The 25123-nt window shown below is 51.7% G+C and overlaps 1 protein-coding gene across 6 annotated transcripts in view; it reads right to left on the reverse strand.

Moving 5' to 3' along the window:
- Positions 1–1486: 1486 nt before the first annotated feature.
- ANK1 (ankyrin 1) overlaps positions 1487–25123 on the reverse strand; it is a 213279-nt gene continuing 189642 nt past the window's right edge. For 2 of the 6 annotated variants that reach the window (XM_055334921.1, XM_055334922.1), the window contains exons 39-44: positions 17606–18164; positions 14149–14446; positions 9791–9874; positions 8685–8825; positions 8318–8450; positions 1487–2581 (exon numbers count right to left, since the gene is read on the reverse strand). In XM_055334921.1, the coding sequence (XP_055190896.1) occupies positions 8352–8450; positions 8685–8825; positions 9791–9874; positions 14149–14446; positions 17606–18164 (1181 nt within the window). In that variant the 3' untranslated portion in view covers positions 1487–2581; positions 8318–8351. Of the gene's footprint in view, positions 2582–8317; positions 8451–8684; positions 8826–9790; positions 9875–10496; positions 10882–14148; positions 14447–17605; positions 18165–25123 lie in introns of those variants that run through there. The other 4 variants (XM_055334923.1, XM_055334924.1, XM_055334926.1 and 1 more) reach the window with 4 other exon arrangements.

A 25123-nucleotide genomic window follows, 5' to 3' on the forward strand; every position in this document is an offset into this window, starting at 1 on the left:
CAGTGTGTGCAGTGTCCCCCTCCCCCCACCATGGACCTGCCCCCATCTCATGGTAACCCTTCGGAGACAAATCTGTTCTATCCACTCCAGGGGTTTGGTGGGATTTGGTGGGAGGATAAGGGGCTGTGTAGGTTTCCTGGAAGTAGGCACCTGACCGATCTCACGCCCGGACTCCATCAGGGCCCAGCGCCGCTTCACTCCTGCCCCAGCCCCTCAGATGCCCCCAGGCCCAGCCAGGAAGGAGAGATGGAGTCCCCTGCCATGAGTCAATTTCTTTATTAATTTTGACATTTGTTCAGCTGGTGTAGGGAGAATGGTCTATACATCAGAGTGGGGCAGTGGGCAGGGGTGGGGGGTTCTCTCCCCATAACAGAGCATTTGGGAGAGAGTCAAGAAAAGAGTCATTTCCATAACAATTAAAAAAATCAAGGTTATTCCAAAACTTCTAAAAAGCATCTAAGGTGCAGACTGCAGCATTCTCTAGGCATCGTGTGGAGACCCCAAAGTCCTCCCCTAAGAGCTCCTACTAGCAGCGGAGCGCGCAGCCAAGCCGCCGGGGGCCTGGGGCCGGAGGGCCAAGCAGCCATGCCAGGCGCAGCGGAGCGAGCCAAGCGGGGCCGTGCGGGGCGCGGGGCGGCCGCCGCGCTCCCCTCCCCCGTCCCCGTCCCCGTCCCCGTCCCCGGCCGAGCCTTGGGGGGGGGGCGGGGGGCGCAGCTCGGGGCCCCCTCCGCGGGCCGCTCGTGCCGGACTCAGCGCGCAGCCCCGGCGCGGGGTCCCGAGGCCTCCGCCGCCGACCTGTGCGCTGGTGACGGGCACCAGGGCCGCGGGGCTGCGGGGAGGGGGCGTCTGTGCTACTGGAAGGATCGACGTGTGTGCGGACAGCCCGAGGAGCGGGACGGGGGGCGGACGTCCGCACACGGCCCCCGGGAGCGGGAGCGGGAGCGGGAGCGGGAGCGGGAGCGAGAAGAGCCGGCCAGGTCCCTCCTGGCCCTGGAGGGCGCCCCCGGGCGGCCGGGCCGGGCGCGGCGCATTGTGCTGATTCGGGCCTCTCGCCGGAGGCTCCGGTGGGACGTTAAGGCTCTTCCCTGGTGGCACCGAGGCGAGGAACAGCCAGCCGTCTGTCTCCGTCCTGCTCCGGGGGCCTGGCCCAGCGGGGCTCCCCCCTCGCCCGGCCGCTCCGTCCTCTCCCGGGCCGGGGTCGCCCCCTCTTCGGGCTGCGGCGGGGGCGGGGGCGGGGGCTTGGTCAGAGCGGGACACTGAGGCTGCGCAGCCTCGGCCCCCAGCCTGTGCGCTGCCTGGACTTAGAGCACCGAGTCGGCTCTGGGAGACCTGGGGGGCCTGACTTCTAAGAACCGGCAGGTACATTCACTAGCCCTACTCCCTTCCTTCCTCTTTCACTGAAAGGCAGGCTGTAGCTCCTTCTCCCGCAGCCCGGAGAAGTCCTCAGGAGCTGAGCTGTTAGTGCTTTGTACATACTGCTAAAGTGTTTCTATTGGTTTGCATAGTATTTATTGTTTTTCATATACACAAGGCTGATTACTGTACAGTTTACACTTTGAACACAGACTATGATATAAGTGCTTGAAGATATAGGAAACCTCTTGTCTATTGAACATGCTGGTGCAATCCTGGGACAGCCACCCGGCCCCCCCAGCTGAGCCAGAATACCCCTTCAGATGGGGCACTGGCGCCCTCTGAGCCCTACAGCTGAGCCTGGGGGGGGGTCCTCGCCTCAGATTCTTATGTCCCTAACACAAGGAACCCCGAATGCACTCTAAAGGTAATGATTTTCCATTGGAAGATGATTAATACTGAAACTGGCAGAGAGAGAGAGAGAGAGAGAGAGAGACAACATAAAAAAATTCCAGTTTATCCACAGGAGATTCTATACAGCTTGGGATGTCACAGTAAAATCTGTGTGTACACTGAGGAGAGGGGAGAGGTGCTTGTGTGTATGTGTGCCTGTGCGTGTGTCCTGAATGTCATGTAGACAGTTCTGGGAGGAGCAGCCCCCTGGGGAGTGGGCAGGGAGGTCACAAATGGAATGGAAGTGTGTGTCTGCTGCCTGGAAGGCTGGCAGATGAGGACATAGGACTAAGGTGCCAAACTGATTTTGTGCCTAGTTTTCTTTTTTTTTTTTTTTCTCTCCAGGAAGCCCACATGGATTTCCTACAGATGAAGTTGAAAAAAACAGTACCCTGTAACAAGTCAAAATTAAAATGATTTTTAAAAATAGATCATTCCCCAAGCACAAAAGAGCCCTTGTTGACTTTTGCGTTCACGCACTCTCTTGCGCTTGTTTTCTATCCCTCTCTCTCTCCCCACCCCCCTTCTTGAGGCGTTTGTCCTGATTCCCAACAGAGATCCATCGTCGCTAGAGGCAGGATTGAGGACTGTATGTAGGTCATGCGTCTACAGTCAGTCGTTCATGCGAATAGGAGACTACAGGAAGTCCCTTACAGAGATCATGCCATTGGCCTAGAGGACAGGTGTGCCACTTCCGCAGCCCTCCGCTCCAGCTCTCCTCCGGTGTGCATGGCAGAGTGTGTGGAGTTCAGGGTTTGGGTGTCGAGGTGTGATCCTGAGGGGCACAAAGACAAGGAATTACTTAGAATCAGAAGGTGTGGCTCGCAGCCTAAAACCCAAAGGCTGAGTTTTGTGCTGGCCGCTCAGGCAGGGTCTGATTCAGGAAAAGCAGCTTCCCCAAGCAAGGCAACGAGGCGAAAGGCGTTGAGCTTAGAGCCCCTGACCTTCCTGAACTTCTAGCCATTCTCCTCCCACTCCCCAGCCCAGAGGCTGCCTCTTGGGGGTGGGGGGTGGCCCAACCCTGCACTGGTCCCCTACCAGGTGGACGAGCTCCCCAGAAAACCCTCCCATGCCTGCAGTCACCTGGGGAGAGATCCCCATGAGTAGATCCTCGAACCCAGGGCTTGTGCTAAAGAAGGTAGTGGTGCCCTCCACTTTTTCAGTTCGGCCAACATACACTGATGTCTGTAAGTGCCAGCCTTGGGGACCCGGAGATGGAGGAGACATGATCACAGGCAGCCTCAGGAGCTCATGGCCCTCCTTGGCTCTGGTCTACAAGTCTTACTGTCAACTGCCTTTGGCTCCTCTCCCCATCCCCCGTGGATGGACAGCCTCTGCTGTGGCATTTTTTTTTTTTTTAAAGAGATCTCTGAAAAAAACAAGTGCATTCTCCCCAGGATATCATGTATATCAGGCTGGAGAACATGAGCTTTGCCTGCAGAGTGAAGAGTCCACATTCTGTAGCCTGGGGTTCACAGGGGGACACCACGCCTGCCACCTGATGGTGCCTCCTCCTCCACCCTGGGGTGAGAACTCCATCATGTTTCTGAGACCAGCCACTCTGGGATTCTGTCTGCAGGACTTTGGGATGGATGGGCAAAGGGAGCACATTTAAATAAAGAGGAGCCGACAGTCTCCTGGGTGGGGTAGGAAGTGACCCAGAAAGGCAGAGATGTATTCTGCCGCAGAGCTGTCCCCAGACAGGGAGCTGTCCTCGCCGTAAGGATGACAGAGAGGGGGCTGGAGGGGTCGAGGTGAACTCATCTCTGAGTGGGTCTCCAGGGATGGGAGGGTCGTGCTAGGTTCCTTGCCAGAGGCTGCCACAAAATGAAACATCAGGCCTTCTGCTGCTGTGGCGCGAAGAGCCATCACCCTGGAGGGCAGGACTCTTCCAGCACTGCCTGGGCTTCTCTGTCGGCCAAGCTGGTCTCCTCCAAGCCTTCCCAACCCACAGTGCCCACCAGCTGCCCGCCTTGTTCATGGCCCTCCCCTCACAGAGGCCGTCTAGTCTCTGCTGAAGCTCTGCTCACCACCTCAAGACCTCTCCTCCAGGAAGCCTCCCTGATAACTCTGGCTGCTTGTCATTTCTCTCCTTGCGGCTCGGGGAAGCTCCCACTCCCTCTACTCCCTTTTATTCAGAGCCATCGTAGAGCGCGGTGGGTAAGAGCAGGAACCCTGAAGCCAGCTAGGTTGCCTGAGTTCATACTCTGTCTCTGCCAGTTTCCCTGGTCATGTTACTTACACTCCCTGTGACTCAGTTTCTGCTGCCGTAAAATGAGGGCAATAATAGGATGTACCTCGTTAGATCGCAGTGATGTTTCAAAGAGCTACAAAGAGCTTGGGCTGGTGTCTGTGCGCGTGAACCCTGACTGGCCTCTCTCTCAGGGCTCACACCTGCACTGTCTCCCCAGCTGGAGCAGAAACACGCTGAAGGCAAGGGCCTGGCCTTACCCTTCCCGGTGGTCCATCCCCACAATGCTCATCCCAGCACTAAGCACGCCTCAAACAAGAGACCTCCCAAAATCTTGAGCCCGGGGAAAACAGCCCACCATCTTCCACTTTTCTGCCCAGACACAGCGCAGAGGAGAGAGATCAAGGCTTAGCAATTATTGTACGGTAACCACTTTGGTTACACGTCTAGGGGGAGGCCCCAGCAGTGGCAGGGGTAGGACTGGAAGGCAAGTCTCCTGGCTGTGACCTGGACCCTTCCACCGCCCTGCAGCTCTTGTCCTGGGTGTCCTGGGAGAAAGGGCTCACACTGTAACAAGCGGGGAGACCAGCCCCTGCCCACTCTAGTGGCCGTGCCGCTCAGGGCCTGGTCCCATCCCATCTCTCTGTGTGGTCCCTCTTATTCCTGCCCTACCCTGTGCTTGTGGCCCTCTCCCCTGGCCCTCGGCCCAGATTCGTGCCCCTGCGATGGTCTGGGAAGGAGGGTGGCCTGTAACTTAAAACAGCAACATAAAACATCACCCCTTGCCTCACTGCCCCTTCCCAACGAGATTACCAATTGCTTAACTTTGAAACTCACTAAAACATCCCATCGTCGGAGCTCACAAAGAGTCTCTTAAAAAGGAAAACAAGAAAAAAGCAGCAGCCTTGTGGGGCCACAGCTTCCTGAACGTCCCAGAAGCCGGCCCACGGACACACAGAGGAATGCCAAGACCCAGCACCTGCCCGGGATCGCACGGAGCCCGCCGATGCCGCTCTCCACCGGCGCACTGGCATAGCTCATGCCTGAAGTCTCCGACCTACATCCTTGGGGCACCAAGCAAAACCCAGCAGCTGCTACTGTCTCCAGTGGTCAGGCCTTGACTAAACAGCAATTGTGTGGCTCCTTCAACACCACCAGGAAGCACCATTCCCCGATTTGCCAGGCCTTGGATACAGAGTCCTTCCCAAGGTGGGGATGACTGGGGGCAATCAGATGGGTGAGGGGGTCTAGTCATTCCTCCCCTGGGACGGGGGCATCCTGTCTTCTCTGAACAAACTTCTGACCATCGTTCCTTTTGGCCCACTTTTTAAATATCAAGTCTACAACATCAGCTCTAGGAGGATTGGAAGGAAAATCAAAATTGGTCCGGAGAACTCACTCTTCAAAACACATAAAAATCGCTCGAGGAGCTTGCTGTGGAATTCTGAGTTCCAGAATTTTGATTCAGTCGGTCAGGGGCAAGGAGCAGGAATCTGCATTTGAACCTGACCCTGGGGGGCTGGTGACACAGGAGGTGGGTGGGTGACACTTTGAGAAACAGTGGGTGAGAACTTAACAAGTTCTCCAGCCTTTCTCAAATGTACCTCCTCTGTCATCATAACCAGCCCTCAAGGGAGAAGCGGCCTCCCTGCGATTTCGTGGTTAAGGAACCAGAGGCGCAGTGAGGCCGGTGACCAGCCCCGGGTCACACTATAGTCTCCTCTGCACTGAACACAGCTGTCCCGCCTCCTCACCACCGTTTGTCCATTACCATGACTATTTCTAAACCTCTCTACTGAAGTGGAAGGGACTATCTGTGCTCTCCCTCGAGGGGACAGAAGCTCAGGGCAGTGCAATGACTAGTGCAAGACAACACAACCTTGGAAATAGGAGGAGCCAGGCCTCGGCTCTAGACTCCAAAGCCCCAGCTTTGGGTCTCTCTGAAACACAGTAAATTCTCACCATGCGCAGGGGTCGTGTTCGATAACATTGCCAGGGAAGCTGAATTAGCCAACACTGAACCATTGTTCTCAAGGAAAAGGCCCAGTTAGGGTCTTGTGAGCCTCTGTTTACTACATGTTTGTCAGACAATGAATGAATGTTTATGTGTGTTTCCCTATAAAGACACCTTATCAAATTCATTGTTGAGTCCTTGACCCCTCTAACTCATGCTGGTAAGTCTTATCTAACACACATATTTGTCCCCATGGGGCACCCCACAGCCTTCTTGCCCTGAGGAACACCAGACAGCACCATGGCACGAGAAGCCATTTTAAACAGCAAAACCAGCAAAAAGCACAAAAATGCAAAAAAAAAAAAAAAAAATGGCACCAAACAGACTATAAAAAGGGCATTTGCGATGGCCTGCGAGCTCAAGCCAGGGGGCAGACTGCCACCTTGTTTGCCCTCAGCTGGGAGCCGGCTCAGGGGCGACTCAAATTTCTCACCATGGTGTGTATGCCTGTGAATGAGCATGAAAGCACCGTGAGTGTGGATTTCGGGGTTAAAGTACATTCTAGCTGGTAGGCAAATTGGCAAGTGTGGGACCCGTGAATACTGACGGTTGACTGTATGGGCTTGCAGGTGGGTGGTAGGAAGTCCTGAGGACATGAGAGCCATCAGGCCTTCACTGCGTACACTGGGTGCATGTCTGGTTGGGAGGGTGGAGCACTGCAGGCTGCCCACCAGGCCCTGTAGGACGTGGGCTGGAGCCTGCTTCCACACTGGCTCCCTCATCACTGTCCCCATTGCACGGTGCCCTGCCTCTTCCTGGCAGGGGCCCTAGCACTGTGCCGAAGCCCAGCCATCAGTGTTCCCCACGCCTGTGCTCAGTGCTCTAGAACCGTGTCTCCTTTGGGGGTTTCAGCCACCTTGCGGATCATCTATAGAAAATTAAAAAAAAAAAAAAAACTGGGCTCCTCCCTCCCTGCCTCCCAGCCTGGCTCCTGGCTGACTCCCTCCTGTTCAGGAACATTAGTAGAAGGAACCCGAGCCAACAGAGGTAGAAATAGCTGCTGCTGCCATAAGAAAAATGAGTCAGAAGAGTGCAGTTTTCCTTCCACTCCCTGCTTCTCCAAATTACTGGCACCTTTGGATTCTGTCCAGGATGCATCCCGGCTATCTCCTAAACCAGCAGCCCGATGGGACCCCTGGCAGTGCTGGGGTTAACACGGTGACCTCCTTAAGCTGCTGAAGAGTCAGGTCTAATTTTATCCTATAACTGGATCCGCAGTCCTTTTTTTGCCCAAGTGCGGAGGTATGTTGGGAAGCCCAGAGCCAGCACTTCTGGTGGCTTGGGAGGCAGGGGCCCTGCTTTTTGCTGAATGCAGAAAGCCAGAGCCACTTTCCTCCTGGCCCGGAGCCAGGCCCTGGGGCGGGGGCGGGGCAAAGGGGGGTTGGATGGGCAAGAACCTGGTGAGTGCTGTGCTGGGGCTGCCAGGCTTCCTTGCTTCCTGCTGACTCCCACCCCGACGCATCCTGTACTGAGCTGCCCCGAGCTGGGCGCAGTGAATGGCCTCGGGGCAGCTCAGTACAGGATCCCTCAGGGAGGATGGAGGTCAGAGCTGGCCGCTGCAGCCCCCAGCACTGCGGGGGGCCTGCTGGAGAGCCTCGGCTGCTGCATCTTCATGGCCCTCCTCATTGCAATCACTGCACATCTGCTTCTCGGCCATGCAGCCCCCACGGCTGGCACCAGGCCCTGACAACCCTCCTAACTTGCTGGGAGAATGCCATCCACCCCGTGGGCCTGTTCACTTCACCCTTTCCTAGAAAGCAACAGGGCCATGTGTCTCCAGAAACACCAAGGAGAATTGGTGCCTTGGGGTCATCAGGCTTCTCGAAGGGTTCTAGGTTCAAGAGACAATGCTGTTCCAAGTCTGTCACTGTTGGAGCTCTCTGGGCAGTTGCGTTGAAATGGCTCAGCCTAGACGGACTCTACAGTGCTCTACCAGGCCCCTCCCCCCTCCTCCAACCCCATTGCTTGGCTTTCAGGACAGTATCACCACTGAGATTTATTGACTGCTTTCACTCATCAAAGCATTTTCTCAAATTTGTATTTTTGCACTCCCGGAGAAGTCAAGCAGCAGAAATTGTTGACTGTTTCCTTGAAGAGGAGTAAATCAACACTCAGAGATATAGTTAGTAGGTTGGGAAACCAGAATTTGTGCCTCGAGGCCACAGCACCACAGGGCCTCCTGCATCATGCTGGGGGTGGTAGAGCCCACTGGAGGAGGGGAGACCTGAGGACGTGCGCAGCCATTCCCAGCACCAGCCACTCCACGAGGACCAGGCCATGCAGAGAGGATGCAGAAAGACAGTTACCTCCAGAGAGGCCATTTGAGGGGAGGGCTAGAGATCACTGCTTCCCCCTTTTCAGGCTGGCCCGCTTCACTATTTGAGCCCCCTTCCTGCTCTCTATGAGATCCGGCTGCAGGCTACTCCCTCTCAGCTCCACCTAGAGACAGCAGCAGAGACAGAATGCAGGACAGATGACACAGAGAGAGAGACAAGAAATAGGCGCGAAAGGAATGGCACTGTACGGGGCCGGGCCTTGAAAACCCTACAATGGGGATGCCAGAGGGAGGGAGCACAGTGTAGATGCCCAGGGCAGGCGCACAGGTGAGCAGCCGGCTGAGGGGCCGGCGCCCTGACACACAGAGCCTCCCAGAGGCTGCAGCCACCGTAGTACCTGGGCGAGTTTCATAAAGGAATCAGTATCAGTGTCCACCTCACTGGGGTCCTCCAGGGGTCCCTCAGCAATCACCTCTTCGTGCTCCTGGGTGTCATCGGCACCGGACGAGTCTATCTGCCGAACAACTTTGCGAATGATCTGGAAAAGAGGAAGAAGGGACGAAAGGCCCATGAAGCCATTGAGACAGCAGTTGAAGACCAGGTCCGTGGCAATGAGATTGGGGGAGGCAGCCTTTGTCTAGGGCTCCCTTCCCCCAGTGGCCAAGAACAGGGACTGCTCTCCCACCCCCGCTCCATGATGTGGAAAACTAGCTCTGGGCAGCCTCTGAGGGCCTTTGCAGACGGGTGTTAGCACATTTCACCAAGGATCAAGGTTTTTGCCTCTGCATACTGTTGGAAGGTCTCCTGAGGGCAGAGGAGCTTCTTTTCAGCTATAGGGATTCCAGACAATCAGGTTCCCTTATTCACTCACCCAAATATTCTAACACTGTCTACTCTGCGCCTGCCACATACTCGGACTGGGAGGTAAAGACACAGACACCACTCCTGACTATGTGCAGCACACTTTGCAAGAGGAAAGATGGGCATCTTGCTTCAATTTAGTGGGAGCAGCACCACAGTGGGAGCACATACGTGGTCTCCCTAGGCTCCTTCTTCTCCCTCTGCCCAGACCTAGCACGGTGCCCAATACTTGGCAGGCAAAGTCAGGTCTAGTAAATTAAAATAAAATCTGCTGCAACTCAATGTATTTCCATAGCCTTTTTGTATTCAGAGGCCCGTGGTAGCTCAGGGACCACCAGCCAGCTGTTTCACAGCTGTTTCTGGGGCTAGCCACCACTGGACTAGATTTCGGTTGTTCCATTGAGCCTGGTCCTTCTGGAACAGAACAGCAGGAGCTGAATTCAGGTGCAGTCAGGTAGAGTGGCTACGAGGACTGTCCTGCTGGACCCCAGATGCCCAGAACTCCCCATACCTGAACCATCCCTTCTGAGTTCTGCTGACTCTCTATGAGGGCGTCCATGAGAAGCAAGAAGGTGAGCCCAGCACCAGTTGGCTTCTGGCCCTGCTGCCCCTCCCCAGCTCAGGGGGACTCTGTGCACCCACCTTCTTGGTGACGATGTTGCCCTGCTCATCTGTGAATTGTTCCTCTGTCACCTGCTCCCCTGGAATATTCTGAAACTCATTCCCCTAGAATTGCAGCAAAGGAGAAAACTCAAGATTAGTAAGTGGGTAAGTGGGCATAAGGTGGAGGCTGAGGAAATGAAAGAGCACAGCCAACCACTGCTGTCGGACAAATCCCCGGCACGGCAAGAAACTCCAACGCAGCTAGTAGCAGCAGCCATAGGGCTCTGAGGGTGAGAGGCACCCCTGGGGGTGGTGGGGCCTGAGCCCCAAGCTTGCGAGAGCCCTGCGTGCCTGATCCCTCAACAGCACCAGGGAGCAGAGGCAGTTATGCAAGTTTTACAGAGGGAGGCTCTGAGAGAGGAAGCAAAGCACCTGATTTATCTTTCAACAGCCCTTTACAGTGTGGAAGACCCTTCCACAGATACCAATGCCCCGAGTGTGCCTTGCAGGCTTCCCAAAGCTGCTGGGGACATGAGAAGGACCAGAACAGGCCTCCCAGGTCCCTGAGCCGAGTTTCCCACGCCACCCCAGCACAGCCATGGGAGCAAGTGCCGCACACCTGCTCAGGCTCCAGGGCAGTGGCTAGCCCTGGACTCAGATTCGGGGTCCTCTGCTTCCCCCAGCCACTGCCCCTGTACACCGCCGTGCCCTCAGCCCTGCCTCCTGCCTCCTGCCTGGCTGTTACCTTCAGGAAAACCCGACGCCGGACCACCCTGGTGGAGATGGTCTCCTCATCGTCACTCACGCCCTCGCTCTCCCCCAGCTCCTTGTCCAGCTCCTGATGGATGTGCTTCAGCACAAAGCACAGGGAGCCCTTGACAATGTGCATCACGTTCTGACAGCTGACCAGAAAGAAGCCCAGGAGCACCAGGGTGACCAGAAGCTGGGTGATGAAAGTCCACATCCTCACCTCCTCCGGGGCCTAGAGGAGCTGCTGTGAGGCCCCAGCTCTCTCATTCTCCTCTCAGGCTCCCGAGTGCCCCAAGAACCCCTTTCATTCTCTCTCCACAGGACACTGGGCGGCCCCTCACTGGAATGGCCCACTCAGTGCCCTCCTGCCGAGACGCCCCAGGCTCTGCCCTCCTGCCTGGGTGACATCAGGCTTCGATAATTTTAGCTCCTCAAACCAGCTGGGGCTGTCCAACTGGGCTAGAAGGGAGCGGGCAGGTGCGCGTGTCCCGGACACCAAGAGCACTCTTCAAAATCACTCTGTGGCTGACGCGCCCCATCCCAGCCTCTCGCCCCCGCCCCAGGCCTGTGCCCTCCTATGTGGACTAGAAGCAGTTCTGCCCAGGGAAAGATTTTCTCTCTGGGACTCCAGGAAATAAGGCATCCAGAGACTGTGGCCACTTGTGTGTTTCTCTGGGGCGTTACTGCCGTGATTAGAACGGAGTTCACCCCCACCCGTCGGGATGGGACCAGCTAATACCCTGGAGACAGACTTCAGGGTTTATTTCAAAAATAGCCCGGGGATGAGTGATTTGCTCAGGCCTAGCCACGTTAGCTCAGCGGGGTCCAGCACAGGTGGTGATGCCACCTGGAAGCCCGTCCAGTTCCCCTCTGCCCGAGGGCCCTAGGCAGGTAACCCCCTTCCAGGGGACAGCGGCCCTAAACGTAAGTGTGCAACTGCTGTGTCTATTTAAGGCCTGTCCTCAAAGGCTCTTCCCAGGCTGGGTGTCAGTGCCCAGGAGCAGGCCAACAGGCCTGAGGCTCGCCTTTGCAGAGCTGATTCACAAACGCAGCGGTGGCAGCTTGGGGCCCCAGGAATCTCACTTTCCGGATCAGGCTGTGCCTCTTCTGAGTAACAGGCCGCATGGCAGGGGGACCAGAGATCTGGGGCACAGCCTAGTGACCCTGCAACTCACTCGTTGGGGGATTTGGGGAATCTGGGCACTTCCTTCTGGAACCAGGGACGCCCTGGACTGCCTCTGTGCCGCCTCTGGAGAGGAGCTTAGGGCGTGGGCGTTCCCACCACCATGAGTAACGTGTCACAGGAGCGAGCCCTCGGGCGGCGGGGGTCATGGGAGGAGCCCTCTCGCGGTGGGTACTGCTCTGCAGGTGCGGCGTGTGTGCGCGGCACATACCCACTCGGTGAGGCTTCCCGACAACCCTGCCAAGTGCAGGTTCTATGATTTTCCCACTTGACTCAAAGGAAGTGGAGGCGCAGAGTCAGAGTGAGTAATCCAAAGGGTTGGACTCCAACTCCTGTCACTCCGCAATTCTGCCGCATTTTGACAGGGAAGCACCCAGAGAAATACAAGCCCATCGCACATGCAAAGGAGCTGGGCACTGGCAAGGATTCGATTTGGGCCCAGCCAAGAAGAGTCCAACTTCAGGTATTTCCATCTGTGGCCTCAGAGAAGAATGTCTTATAGACATTTCGGGCTTGCCTCCCTAGCTCCCAATTATAGGGCATCTCTCTCTCTCTCCATCAGTGTTTTCAGAGATTCACCGGAAGTGCTCTGCAAACCCCTGCCTTAAGCGGGCCTCATGATCGCCCCCCAGGTCCTGTCAGATGATCAAGACCCTGGCTCAAGTATGCCATCTTAACCCTGACCTGGAAGGCATTAGTCTGGTGGCCCTGCACGTTCACTCGCTCTGACTGGGAAGCAAGAGATCCAGACACTCCTGGCCCTCACACTGGTTTGCTGAGTGACCCTGGAGAATCCCTCAGCCTCTCTGGGACCCCTTGGCCTCCTTCCTTATAAACAAGGCAGTTGGACTCTATGACCCAGAAAGCTTGTCCTGTGAGCTCCAGGAGTGCTCCTCTTTCCTCCCCAGTTCTCCCTTCACCAGAGGCTGACTGAAGAGGGGCCGTGGATAAGAAGGCCCCTGGAATCCTCGTCTATCCCCAGGAATCAGGAGCACAGACCCAGTTCATAGCACCTGTGCTCTCAGCCAAGTGCCTGCTATTAGGAGCAGGACAAGTGCCAAAGAATAGTGTGCTGGCCAAGAGTGCACGGAGTGGTCTGGGGACCAAGATGGACCTGGCCGCCTGTTCTGTTAGAGGCACGTACTTGGCGGGAAGTAGTCTAAATAAAACCTTATTAGATTCCTCACAGTTCTTTGCAGCCTATAACCCAGGACTGCAGTGACGCTAACCTAGCCATGCCCCCCCTCCACCCCCCCCCCCAGGTGCCCACTAGGCCTTGGCTTCCAGCAGGGCGGAGAGAGAAGAGGAAGCAGCAGGAGGCAGGGGAGGAAGAGCTGAGGAAGTGGTAAGGACTGAATCAGAAGAAAGAAATGCAGAACGCGTTGTTTATGCATGCACTAAAAATACACAGGCATGGGACAGCGATGCAAGTTTCTTAAAGAACGCATACATTAAAAAGGCACACCTTAGTAAGATGCCTGGGATTTGTTTCCAAAAAAATACGATGGGGGAGAGAAGAGGGGGTAGGTATAGATGAAATAGGATTGGCCACAACTGGGTAACCGCAGAGCCTGGGTGGTGTGTGCACAGAAATGAATATGCTATTCCATCCGTTTTTGCATTTATTTGCAATTTTTCATAATAAAAAAAATTACCCCCCCAAAAAAATTACCCAAACACATTAAAATGTGTGTCCATGGGAATAGGACTGGGGAGTGAAGTAAAAGCAAATAGATAAAATCAATAGAGCAGGGCAGACCCAAAGTGGGGAGGGAGGTCTGAGGGAGGCAGGGACCTAAGTCAGAATGAGGTGGGGCACCTCTCCAGGTCCCTGTGCTGAGCCCCACCCAGAGGATTACAGAATTCCCAAGCCAGCGAACGCTTGCCATAATCCATTCACTCCTCATTTACCAATGAGCAAACCAAGGTGCTGAGAAGAGAAGAGAAGAGAAGAGAAGAGAAGAGAAGAGAAGAGAAGAGAAGAGAAGAGGAGGTCTTCGTGGCCACGAAGACCATGGTAGGACCAGAGTTAGCCTAACGCCCAAGCCTCTCTGCTCTACACCCTTCCTAAAACACGGTAGAAAAACAAACAAAACCCATGGCTTTGGAATCAGCCAGACGGAACTCCAAAGCCCATCTCTGACCCTGTGACCTTGGGCAAGCTGCTCAACCCTCAGCTGCCACATGGGAATAAGAGCCGAGAGCCAAGGCAGCATAAGCATGACAACCACACAGGCCCTGCCTGGGATCCTCAGGTGCTCCGAGAATGTTAGCTCTTCTCTTGTCTCAGCAGAGACAGTGACTCTGTATCCTTACTTCTAGAGAAACTGAAGTCACTGCCACAATTCCTAAAGAAGGGAATCATGCTTTGCCTGGGGCTCGCCTGAAAGAGAGGCTGCCCTCGGCCTCAGGCCCCTCGAGCACCGGTGCGGGCATCAGCAGGTGCCTCTGTGCAGGCTCTCACCTCTGCCATCTGGGAGAAAGTGCTCTGAGCCTCCTGCACCCACTCGAGGTGGCTTTGTCGTCTCCGTTCCCTGTCAGCCGGGGTGCTTTCAGCCTCTGGCTGCTCTTCCCAAAAGTGCTCACTTGCAGACACCAGGACCTTCTTATACTCCTGAGACCCACTGGGCTCCAGCTCTTGGATGGTGGTGACCGTACTCTGGAATGAGGGTGGGCCTTGGGTGACCTCTTCTTGCCAGAAACCTTGTGCAGCATCTTGCAGGTATGAGACAATGGAGCCTTCCTCATTGCAGTCCTGCAGCCTGGGGTCCAGGGACAGAGAAAAGACACCTGGTTATCCTTCAGTCTCTGGCTGCTCAGACACCCTCCCGCTTCAGAGCCCTGGCCCCCATCCTGTACTATACACCCGAGGAATAGGGCTGCATGAGCAAATCACACACAGCCAGCATGTGCTGCATACGGCTCCTTGTCCTGTCCAGAGAGGCACAGTGGTCCATCCATGTCGTCCAGGTGGAGGGGGCCATGGCTACCGGTACTACTGGTCCCATCACTTTAAGCGGATGGCTCTCCACCCCGGGCTCCTGAAGCACTTGGCTCACACTGCTGGGCGTCACCAGGTCTCCACACCTATCACCTCACCTGCCTCCCCTCCAGCCCTTCAGGCCACCTGCACTCCACAGTCCTGATTCAATAAGTGCTCATCCAATAAGTGGCCACCCCCCTGGAAGCACACTCTTCTATGGCTTCCAAAACATCACATTTGACTGGTTTCTGCTACCCCCTCTCCCCTCCACCCCCAGCTACCACTTCTTGTTGTTGTTTGTTGATTTCTCCTAATTTCCCTGGCTTCTGAACATGGGAGCACCCCAGGGCTCAGTTCCCAGATCTCATTCTTTACCTACATCCACTTCCTAAGTGAGCTCGTTCAATCTGTGGCTTCACAGCCCATCTGTGTGCTCATCACACCCAGGCGTGCACACACAGCATCTCCTCCTTCACCTACAGATGTGTATACCCCCCGACTGCCTCTGCACATCTCTTCTTTGGGGACATCTAATGGGCGTCTCAGGATAGCACGGTCAAGTCCAATCCTGTGACTTTGTCCCCAACCCATTCCTCCACACTGCAGCAAACATTATCTCCATCCCTCTAAGGGTCAGATCGAGGATCCAGTAAACTCTGACTTCTTTCTTTCTCTCCCACTCCACATCTTACTTGCCGGCAACCCTTTCGGTTCAACCTTCAAATATATATCCTGAACACAATCACTTGTTGCCACCAGCACAGCTCCCATCTTGGTCCATACCACCAGCAACGCTCACCTCCTGGCTAATCTCCCCGCCTCGAGGCCTGGACACATCAGGCTGCTCTCAAGGTAGGTGTCACATCACCTCATTCCTCTGCTCAAAACCCTCTGGTGGTTCCCTGCCCCATCTAGTAAATGCCAAAGTCTTTCGTCTTTCTAGGACTTCAAGGCCTGCCATGTCTAGCCCCATAACCCCCCTCAATCGCCGTGCTGGGATCAGTGATCTTCTCACTGTTCCTCGACTATGCCCACTGCAAGCCTTTGCACTGGACAGGCCTCCTGTTAGAGAGCTGCCCTCCTGTATTCTCAAGGCTCACCCCTTAATTCCTTCTGGTCTTTACTCCAATGTCATGGTTTCAGGCTTCTGCAGCTACACTAGCCCTCATTTAGGCCATCTGCTCTCCACAAACATACATACGACCTCCCCACTGCCCTCCTTTATTTTCCTTTTTAGCACTATCATCTAACTTTTCCCGTTTGGGGGGGCAGTGCAGAGAGAAAGGGAGAGAGATAATCCCAAGCAGGCTCTATGCCCAGCACAGAGCCTGATGTGGGGCTTGACCTCACGACCCTGAGATCATGACCTGAGCCAAAACTGAGTCAGATGCTTAACCTACTGAGCCACCCAGGTGCCTCTAACTTTTCCCTTTTATTAATGCTTTCCATTTCATTGGTTGTATCTCATTTACTGTTGTTTCCCCACCAGAACATAAACTTCTGGCAGGTGGAGACTTTGTCTGTGGTGTTCAATGCCACATTCCCAGCGCCTAGGCACATTTTACAGGCGCTGGGCACACTCAATACCTACTGTTGGGTGAGTGAATGAAATTCACCTGTCCCCACTGGAGGGCTGGCCAAGGTCAGAGAACCGAACTGTTCATCCCGAGACCTAGCACCAGGCCCTCTGGTTCCCCACAGTGGTGCAGCGGGCAGCTCGCACGCAGTGTGCGCAGCACGTGCCCAGTCAGTGCAGCTCAATGGCCAGTGCCGTGGGGTGCTGGAGGGGGTGGTGGCCTACGCCGGGGGATGCCACTGCTTCACTCTGAATCCTCACGGCCCCATCATCCAATTCTCCCTGCTCATCAAAGGATTCGAGTGGGAAAGGAAAATGAGAGGAAATAAATCCTTGTCGTCTCATCTTTGTAAACGGCTTTCTTTTCCCTCTGCCTGCAGTATTTGGGCCACCCTGAGTGGACCCCAGGGAAGGGCCCGGCCATCCTGGGCTTTTGAGCAGGCCCGAGGAGCCAGGTGGGTGGGAAGAAGAAAGAAACGAGGACAGGTTTTCCACGTCCTGGCCAGACCTGAGCCACCTGGCTATGGTGGTGTGCACAGTCTTCAGGGGCACACGGGCTATCTCCGTGCTTTAGGGAGGGTTTAGGATTGACTCGGGGGAAGGGCCACTGTGACTCAGTTCCTGCGCCAGTCCAGCCACGCCAGGTGGTCCTCCACACTTCGCCAGCCCCGGGGGCAGGGTGGGCCCACTGCCATGGATGTGAGTCGGGCCTGTGGCCTGAGACCCTCCATGTCTGCCCCAGGCCCTCCTGCCTGAACTGCCTGCCCACTGCTGCCCTGCTGCAGGCCCAGGCGCCACCCGGGAGAATCACCAGTCCCTCCCCAGGTGAAAGCTCTGTTGTGCCCCTACTAAGCCCACCAGGCTCACACCTTCAAAGGGGTAAAGCAGAAGGGCACCATTATCAGCTCTGTCACACGCAGGCTGTGTGACTGGCCGAATAACATCCCCGGTCCCGGTGCTTCTACGTTTCTAAATATGGTCTTCAATGATAAGCACCCAATAGCGACAGGGGCCCCGAGCACCTATCCTCAGCTGCACTTTGGAGAGGCGGCCATACCAAGCCCTCCTCATGCCCTCCCCTATGCCAACCCCCCACCCAGCCTCTCTCCTGCAGGCCACAGGATCTCCGGGGGCCTCTGGGGCATCTGGCCCTCACAGATCACAGCTCCACCCATACAGGACAGAGGCCTGAGCAAGCCAGCACCACACAGAGCTGCTTACTCCCGGGCAGTTAGGAGGCGGTGGAAGGGGGGCAGGAGGACAGCAGTACCTAAGAATTCCCTCTGTGCTCCCTGTTGGGCACGATCTCACCCGAAGCCCAGGAAGACGACAAGCATCCTGCCACAGCAGCCCAGCCCTTACCTCTCCTGGCTTGGCTCCATCACCCGACTCACGCTGGGGGATTCTGTGATGTGGGCTTGCACCCTCTGCTGGCCTGAAACAAGAGACACTTCATTCTCTGAGTCCTGCCCTGCACCTGTGGAGTCCTCCTGCCTCTTAGGACCTGGCAGCTTCTCTTCTGACCTCTGACCTTCTTCCTGGTCAAGCAAATCAATAAGGCCATTTGTGGCATCTGAATCCACTGTATCGTCCTCCACAAGGTCCAGCGAGCCCAGTGTGGGGCCCTGGGGTTCCTCGGAGAGCACCCCCTCTGGCTTCCACTCGTGGCCGGTGGCATCAGAGTCCTCGGCCTTGCTGCACTCCAGAGAGGAGTCCTCAGCAGTGACCAGGGAGGGCGTGAGGCCCGCAGACCACACCTGCATGTCAGACATCTCCAGCATGGCGTCATGCTCCGTGGCCGCCAAGGGGATGGCATCTATGACCGACACCTCGTTCCAGTACTGGTCTGCACGCAGCGGAGAGGGAAGCGCGTAGTGCAGGGAGGCAGGGGACAGCAGCTCGTCCTGCAGCGAGGAGTAACCTGGATGGGCAGACAGAGGGCAACATGCTCCAGAAGCGATTTTTGTCACACATACTCATGTGCAAATTCATGCATATGCACACGCACACACAGGCACAGCCACAGAGAGGCATGCACATTCCGGGGAGGAGGCTTTCTAAGCTCAGTGGCCAATGCTCAGGCCTGTGGCTGCTGCCCAGGGCACCCGGGCAGGAGAGACAAGGCTCTGGGATGGGCAGGGGACAGCCAGGAGGTGGTGGTGGAGAAAAGGGCTCCTTTGCTGAATGGCAAAGACAAGAGACTGGAATTCTTTCTTATCCAGTTCCGAGCGCCAGATCAAGAAGCTTTGACCCAAAGGATTTGGGCTCCAATTTGTCTCCAACCGATGAAAGCCCACTTCTTGATGTCTAGGCAGAAAGAAATGTTGCTCTTTCTTTGCTCAAAATATCCCCTTAGCACAGTCCTTGGGGTATCAGTCAGGGATGTGTCTTAAAGGGAGGGAACAGCACCTCCTGATCTGGGGGCAGTCACCAAGCTGGAGGGGCCTAATGGGGTCCACTGAACACCCACTCTCAGCAGGGTGGCCAAATGGGAAATCACTTGGTTCCAGATGAAGCAACTTTTCCTCAAGTTGCAGACTGGTTCTGGAAAACCCTGAACGATCTAAGGTGGTACAAGTGGGAGTACTAAGGGTTCAGCATAGGGAGCCAGGTCAGAGGGCAGCAGAGGCACCTGGCACGCCTGCCCTGCAGCTCCTTGCCTGCTGGCCCTGCACTGCTCATGCCAGCTCCAGGTGGGCAGGGACCCGCGCACTGCAGCCAGCTAGCTCGGGCCCTAAATGCGTGGCCTGGTGGTCACCGTAGGCCGCTCAGACATCTGTTCCTTGTGGCTGGCTCAGCTAGGAGTTCCTGCTAGTCTTCTGTTGGTTCTGGCATTGGCTTCCTCCTGTTCAGGAGGGACTTGGAGCCTGAGTGAGCAACACATGTAAGTGCAGGAGGAATGAGTGCAAGCCGAATGGGCACTGTTCTGTCAGGTGGCTCCTCTGCTCTTCTCCAGGCAGGCGTGGGGTCCATGGAGAAGCCAAGGAAGGCCTGTGACTCCCCTTCAGAGCTGGTGCCAGTGTGTGGGTGGCAGAAGGGAGAAGACAAGCTTCTCCATTCAGCTCAGCTTATCTGAGGAACCGGAGTCTAAAGACCCAGTAGAACCAAACCAGGACCCCGTGGGGCACAGACAAGGCTGCCTCTACAGTCTCAAGGGACCTTCCTGTGCCCAAAGAGGCCCCTAATCTAGCGTCTAGACTCTGCATCCTGCCATTTACCCCTCACCGTCTTGCATGCAGCTCTTCCCTGGGCTTGGCCCTTCTCATAGCCAAACGGACCCTCCTCATGCCAAGGCTGGAACTTGGCTCCAGCTCTCCCACGTCTTCTCTACTTGAGACATCTGCAGCTATCCTCATTCACCCACTTGTTCAACCAGAAGGTACTAACTGAGGTCCACTTATGTGCCAGGTACTGTGCTAAAGGGCAGAGGACTGCAAACACACAAATGCACACAAAGACGGGTTGTCTTTATCCTCTGTTCTCCTGATGTTTTCCCAGTGACTTCAGCTCACCTTGCTTCCCCCTTCTTTGAACCCACCCTGTGCTCCCTCACTAAGCTGGTTCATGGGACTGTTCACTCTTCAAAGGCAGAGATGGTGTCTCCCTCTTCCTCTCACTTTCCTAGAACAGGACTGGGAATCCATTGGCCCTGGCGACTCATGCAGAGAGCTCTCCAGATGTGGGAGGAGGACACAGGAGCCAGAACAGATGACCTCAGTCACGTGTAGTAAAACTACAATTGCTGATTTACATGTGTGCTCTGGGTGCCAGGAACCATGCTGTGTGATTGACCTACACCCTCTCATAATCTACCCAGGAGAGCTGTCTTCCTTGACCCATCTGTACAAGTCTCTGTGCTTTCAAGTCCCAAGATGAGAAGGAAGAGAAAGAGATCATCAGGTGCTGGGTGGCTGGCAGCATGGGGCTGTGCTTGTGGAGACTAACAGCTCTGGCCAAACGAGGAGGACCAAAGAGGAGGTGGGAGAGTAGGAGAAATGGGTGGGCCGAAACTTCCCATTAAACCCAAGCCATTGTATATGGAACCATGACCTACAAACTGAAAAACCAGGGCCGATGGCCTTCAAACCCTCCATGGAAATCTCTTTGGAATGTATGTGAGCAGAACATATTATTCAAGGGATTACTTTTCTTTCTTTCTTTCTTTTTTTTTTTTTTTTAAAGATTTTATTCATTTACTTGAGGGAAAGAGCAGAGCGAAAGAGCACATGAGCTGGGGAAGGGGCAGATGGAGGGGGAGAAGCAGGTTCCTCACTGAGCAGGGAGCCCAATGCAGGTCTAAAACCCTGGGATCATGACCTGAGCCAAAGGCAGACGCTTAACTGACTGAGCCACCCAGGTGCCCCTTTTCTTATTCTTGAAGACATTATTATATCATTTCTATTACCAATCAAGCATCTATTTTATTTAAAAAATACCTAATACGTTATTTTTAATTGTCACAAAAACTCTACAAGGAAAGCAATATTACTCTTACTTCCCAGATTAGGAAACTAGAGGTTCAGCAGGTGGTGCAGGGCACACAGTTGGTGAGAGTGGTCTTGTCACTGGATTCTGCTGTTAGCATCTTTTAAAATTGCTTTATTGAGGTATAGTTGACATACAGTAAGTGCACATATTTGAAGGAGATAATTTTATAAGCTCCAAGAAACAAGCACCACAATGAAAAGAGGGATATTCATCGCCCTTGAGAGGAGTCCTCATGCTTCTTTGTAATCCTTGCTTCTGCGTCCCCATTCCCAGGTAACCACTGATGGGCTTCTATCACTACGCATTGGGTTGCATTTCCCAGAACTTTATATAAATGAACTTAGTGTATACTCTTTCCTGTCTGTTCTTTCACTAGACCTCGTTATTTGGTCATCCACGGCTGTTGAACGTATTGATGATATATCCATTATTCCTGCTGACCTGCACTCCGTTAGATGGATATACCACAGTTGGTTCATCCATTTACCTGTTCATGCACATTTGAGTTGCTTCCAGTCTAGTTTGGGGCTGTTACAAAAAAAGCTGCTTGTCTGTGTGAACACATGCTTTTTCATTTGGGTACACATCTAGGAACAGAGTGGCTGGCTCATATGATAGGTGTATTTTAACCTCTTAAGAAGCAAAGTATTTTCCGAATTGGTTGTCCCATTTATGTTCCACCAGCAGTGTACGAGAGTGCCAGTTCCCCATATCCTCAATGATACCTGGTATGATCAGCCTTTTGCATTTTAGCCATTCTTACAGGTGGTTAGTGGTATTTCCTTATAGTTTTAAGATGTTATTTCCTTAATGACTGTGAGGCATCTTTTTAGGTGCTAATTTGCCATCTGTATCTCTTTTGGGTTAACTGTCTGTTCAAATCTTCTGTTCTAAAAACTGGGTTGTTTGTTTTCTTAATATTGAATTTTGAGAGTTCTTTATATATTCTGGATACAGGTCCTACATCAGATGGTCATTTCCAATAGTTTCTCCCAATCTGTGGCTTATGTTTTTACTTTCTTAACAGCGTATTTTGAATCACAAAAGTTTTAAATTTGATGAAGCCCAATTTATCACTTTTCTTACAGATTGCACTTTCAGTGATGCCTTGGAAATCTTTGCCTTACCTAATATTTCTAAGGTTTTCTTTTATGTTTTCTTCTAGAAGTTTTATAGTTTTATGTTTATTTCTAGAAGCTTTTATGTTGGGTTTTACATTTAATCTACCATCCACTTTGCGTTAATTTTTGTATATGCTGATGCAAGGTATGAATCCAAGTTCATTTTTGCTTATGAATTTCCAATTGTTCCAGCCCCATTTGTAAAAATTATCCTTTCTACACTAAAATGCCTTTGCACTTTTGTTGAAAATCAGTTGTTCATATATATGTGGTTCTATTTCTGAACTCCATTCCACTGATTTATTCATCTTTAAGACAATGCCACACTGTAATGATTACTGTAGCTTTGTAATACATCTTGAAGTCAGGTAGTGTAAATCCTCCAACTTTGCTTATTTTCAAAGTTGTTCTGGATATTCTAAGTCCTTTACGTATGAATTTTAGAAGCATTCTGTCTACAAAAAAAGCCTACTGGGATTTTTTTTTTAACATGCCTGCTGGGATTTTGATTGGGATTGCATCAAATATATGGATCGTTTAAAGGAGAAGTGACAATATCAAGTCTTCTGACCCATTAACAAGGTGCATCTCTACATTTATTTAGGTCTTCTCCAACTGCTTTCAGTAATATTTTGTAATTTTCAACATGTAAGTCTTTCACATCTTTTACCAGATTAATCTCAAAGTATTTCAATGTTTTCATTGTGACTGTAAATGATATACTTTTTAAAATCTCAATTTACAATTGTTTACTGCTAGGATAAAAAACGTTGAAACGCAATTAATTTTTATATATTGAAATTGTATTCTGTAACCTCACTAAACTCACCTATGAATCACTCTTTTGTAGATTCCATGAGATTTTTTATATAGTTGATCTTACTATCTGTGATTAAAGAGTTTACTTCTATCTTTCCAATCTGGTTGTCTTATATTTCTCTTGCTTGCCTTACTGTATTGGCGAGCATCTCTAATGCTGAACAGAAGCAGCGAAAGTAGGCATCAGTGTCTTGTTACTGAACTCAGAGGGAAAGCATTCAGTATTTTACCATTAAGTGTAATGCTAGCTTCAGGTTTTTTGTAGATGCCCTTTATCAGGTTGGATGAATTCCTTTCTATTCTTACTTTGCTAGGAGTTTTTGTTGTTGTCGTTGTTGTTGTTTTTATCAGTAATGGATGCTGGATTTGTCAAATACTTTTTTCTGCATCTATTGTGACAATCATATGGTTTTTCTTTTTTAGTTTGTTAATCTGATGAATTACATTGATTTGCTATTTCTATTCTTTTAAATTTGTTAAGGTATGTTTTATGGCCCAGAACATGGTCTATCTTGGTGAATGTTCCATGTGAACTTGAGAAGAATCTGTATTCTGCTGTTGTTGGATGAAGTAGGCTATAGCCATCAGTCACATCCAGTTTATGATGGTGTGGTTGAGTTCAAGTGTATCCTCACCCATTTTCTGCCTACTAGGTCTGTCCATTTCTGATACAGGGGTGCAGAGGCTTCCAACTCTGATAGTGAATTCATCTATTTCTTCTTGCAGTTCTCTTAGTTTTTGCCTCCCATTGTCTATGCTCTGTTATTAGGCACATATACATTAAGGATTATTATGCCTTCTTGGAGAATGACCTCTTTATCATTAGGTCATGCCCCTCTTTCTGTCTGAAATTAATGTAGCTTCTCATGCATTCTTTTGATTAGTGTTAACACATTATACTTTTGTCCACCCATTTACTTTTAATCTACATGTCTTTATGTTTAATATGGGTTTCATGTAAACAAGATGTGCTTTTTGATGCATTCTGCATCTTTCGATTGGTACATTTAGATCATTGACACTCAAAGTAATTCTTGATATAGTTAGCTTAATAGGTATCATATTTGTTACTGTTTTCCACTGGTTACCCTTGTTCTTAGTTCCTATTTTATCTTCTATTCTTTCTCTGCCTTTTGTCATTTTAATTGAGTATTATATGCTTCTATGTTTTCTCCTTTTTTAGCATATTAGTTATGCTTCTTTGAAAAAAAGTTTTTAGTGGTTGCCCTAGAGTTTGCAATATTTACTTATATAGTCCACTTTCAAATAACACTATATAGCACAAGTAGTGTGAGTACCTTATTACAAAGTAATCTTAATTCCTCCTTCCCATTCCTTCTACCATTGCTGTCCTGTCTCTCTTCATTCATTTCACTTGTATACAAGCATATACACACATGTGTACATGCATAAGATACATACATAAGCATACATAATTGGATACATTATTGCTATTATTGTTTTGAACAAACCATAGATCAACTGAGAGTAAGAAAATATAGGCTTTTATTTTCCCTTAATCTTTCTTTGATGCTCTTCCTTACTTTATGTATATCCAGGTTTCTCAGCCAAATTGTCTTCCTTCTCTCAAAAGAACATCTCTTAATACTTTTTGCAAGGTATGTCTGCTGGCAACAAATTCCCTCAATTTTTGGTTATCTGAGAAGTCTTTATTCCTCTTTCACTTTTGAAGCATAGAATTTTATAGGATATGGAATTCCATGTTGATGTTTTTTTTTTTTTCTCAACACTTTAAATATTTTACTCCACTACCTTCTTATCTGTAGGGTTTCTAAGAGAAGTCTTATGTAGTATTATCTTTGCCCCTCTATAGGAATGGTGTGTTTTCCCCTTGGGTTTTTATTTTTTCAGGATTTTTTTCTTTATGTTTGACTTTCTATGATTTGAAAATGATATGCCTAGGTGTAGCTCTTGGCATTTATCCTACTGTGTTCTCTAAGCTTTCTGATCTGGAGGTTGGTATCTGACATTAATTTGAGTAAATTCTGTCATTATTTTTTCAAATATTTCTTCTGTTCCTTTCTTTCTTCTCCATCTGGTATTGCCATTATGTGTATGTTACACCTTCTGTAGTTGCCCCACACTCCTTGGATAATCTATTCTGTTTCTTTCGGTCTTTGTTTTCTTTACATTTTGGTTTTGGAGATTCCTGTTGACATATCCTCACACTCAGAGATTCTTTCCTCAGCTGTGTTCAGTATACTAGTAAACCCATCAAAGGCATTCTTCATTTCTGTCAGTATTATCTCTAGTATTTGTTTTTTTTCTTAGGATTTCCATTTCTCTACTCATATTGCCCATCTGTTCTTACATGCTGTCTACTTTTCCATTAGAACTCTTAGCATATTGATCATAGTTGTTTTAAATTCCCAGTCTGATAATTCCAACATCCCTTGCCATGTCTGGTTCTAACATTTGCTCTGTCTCTTCA

This window comes from Nyctereutes procyonoides, unplaced genomic scaffold (genome assembly GCF_905146905.1).
Source record: "Nyctereutes procyonoides isolate TBG_1078 unplaced genomic scaffold, NYPRO_anot_genome, whole genome shotgun sequence".
NCBI lineage: Eukaryota > Metazoa > Chordata > Mammalia > Carnivora > Canidae > Nyctereutes > Nyctereutes procyonoides.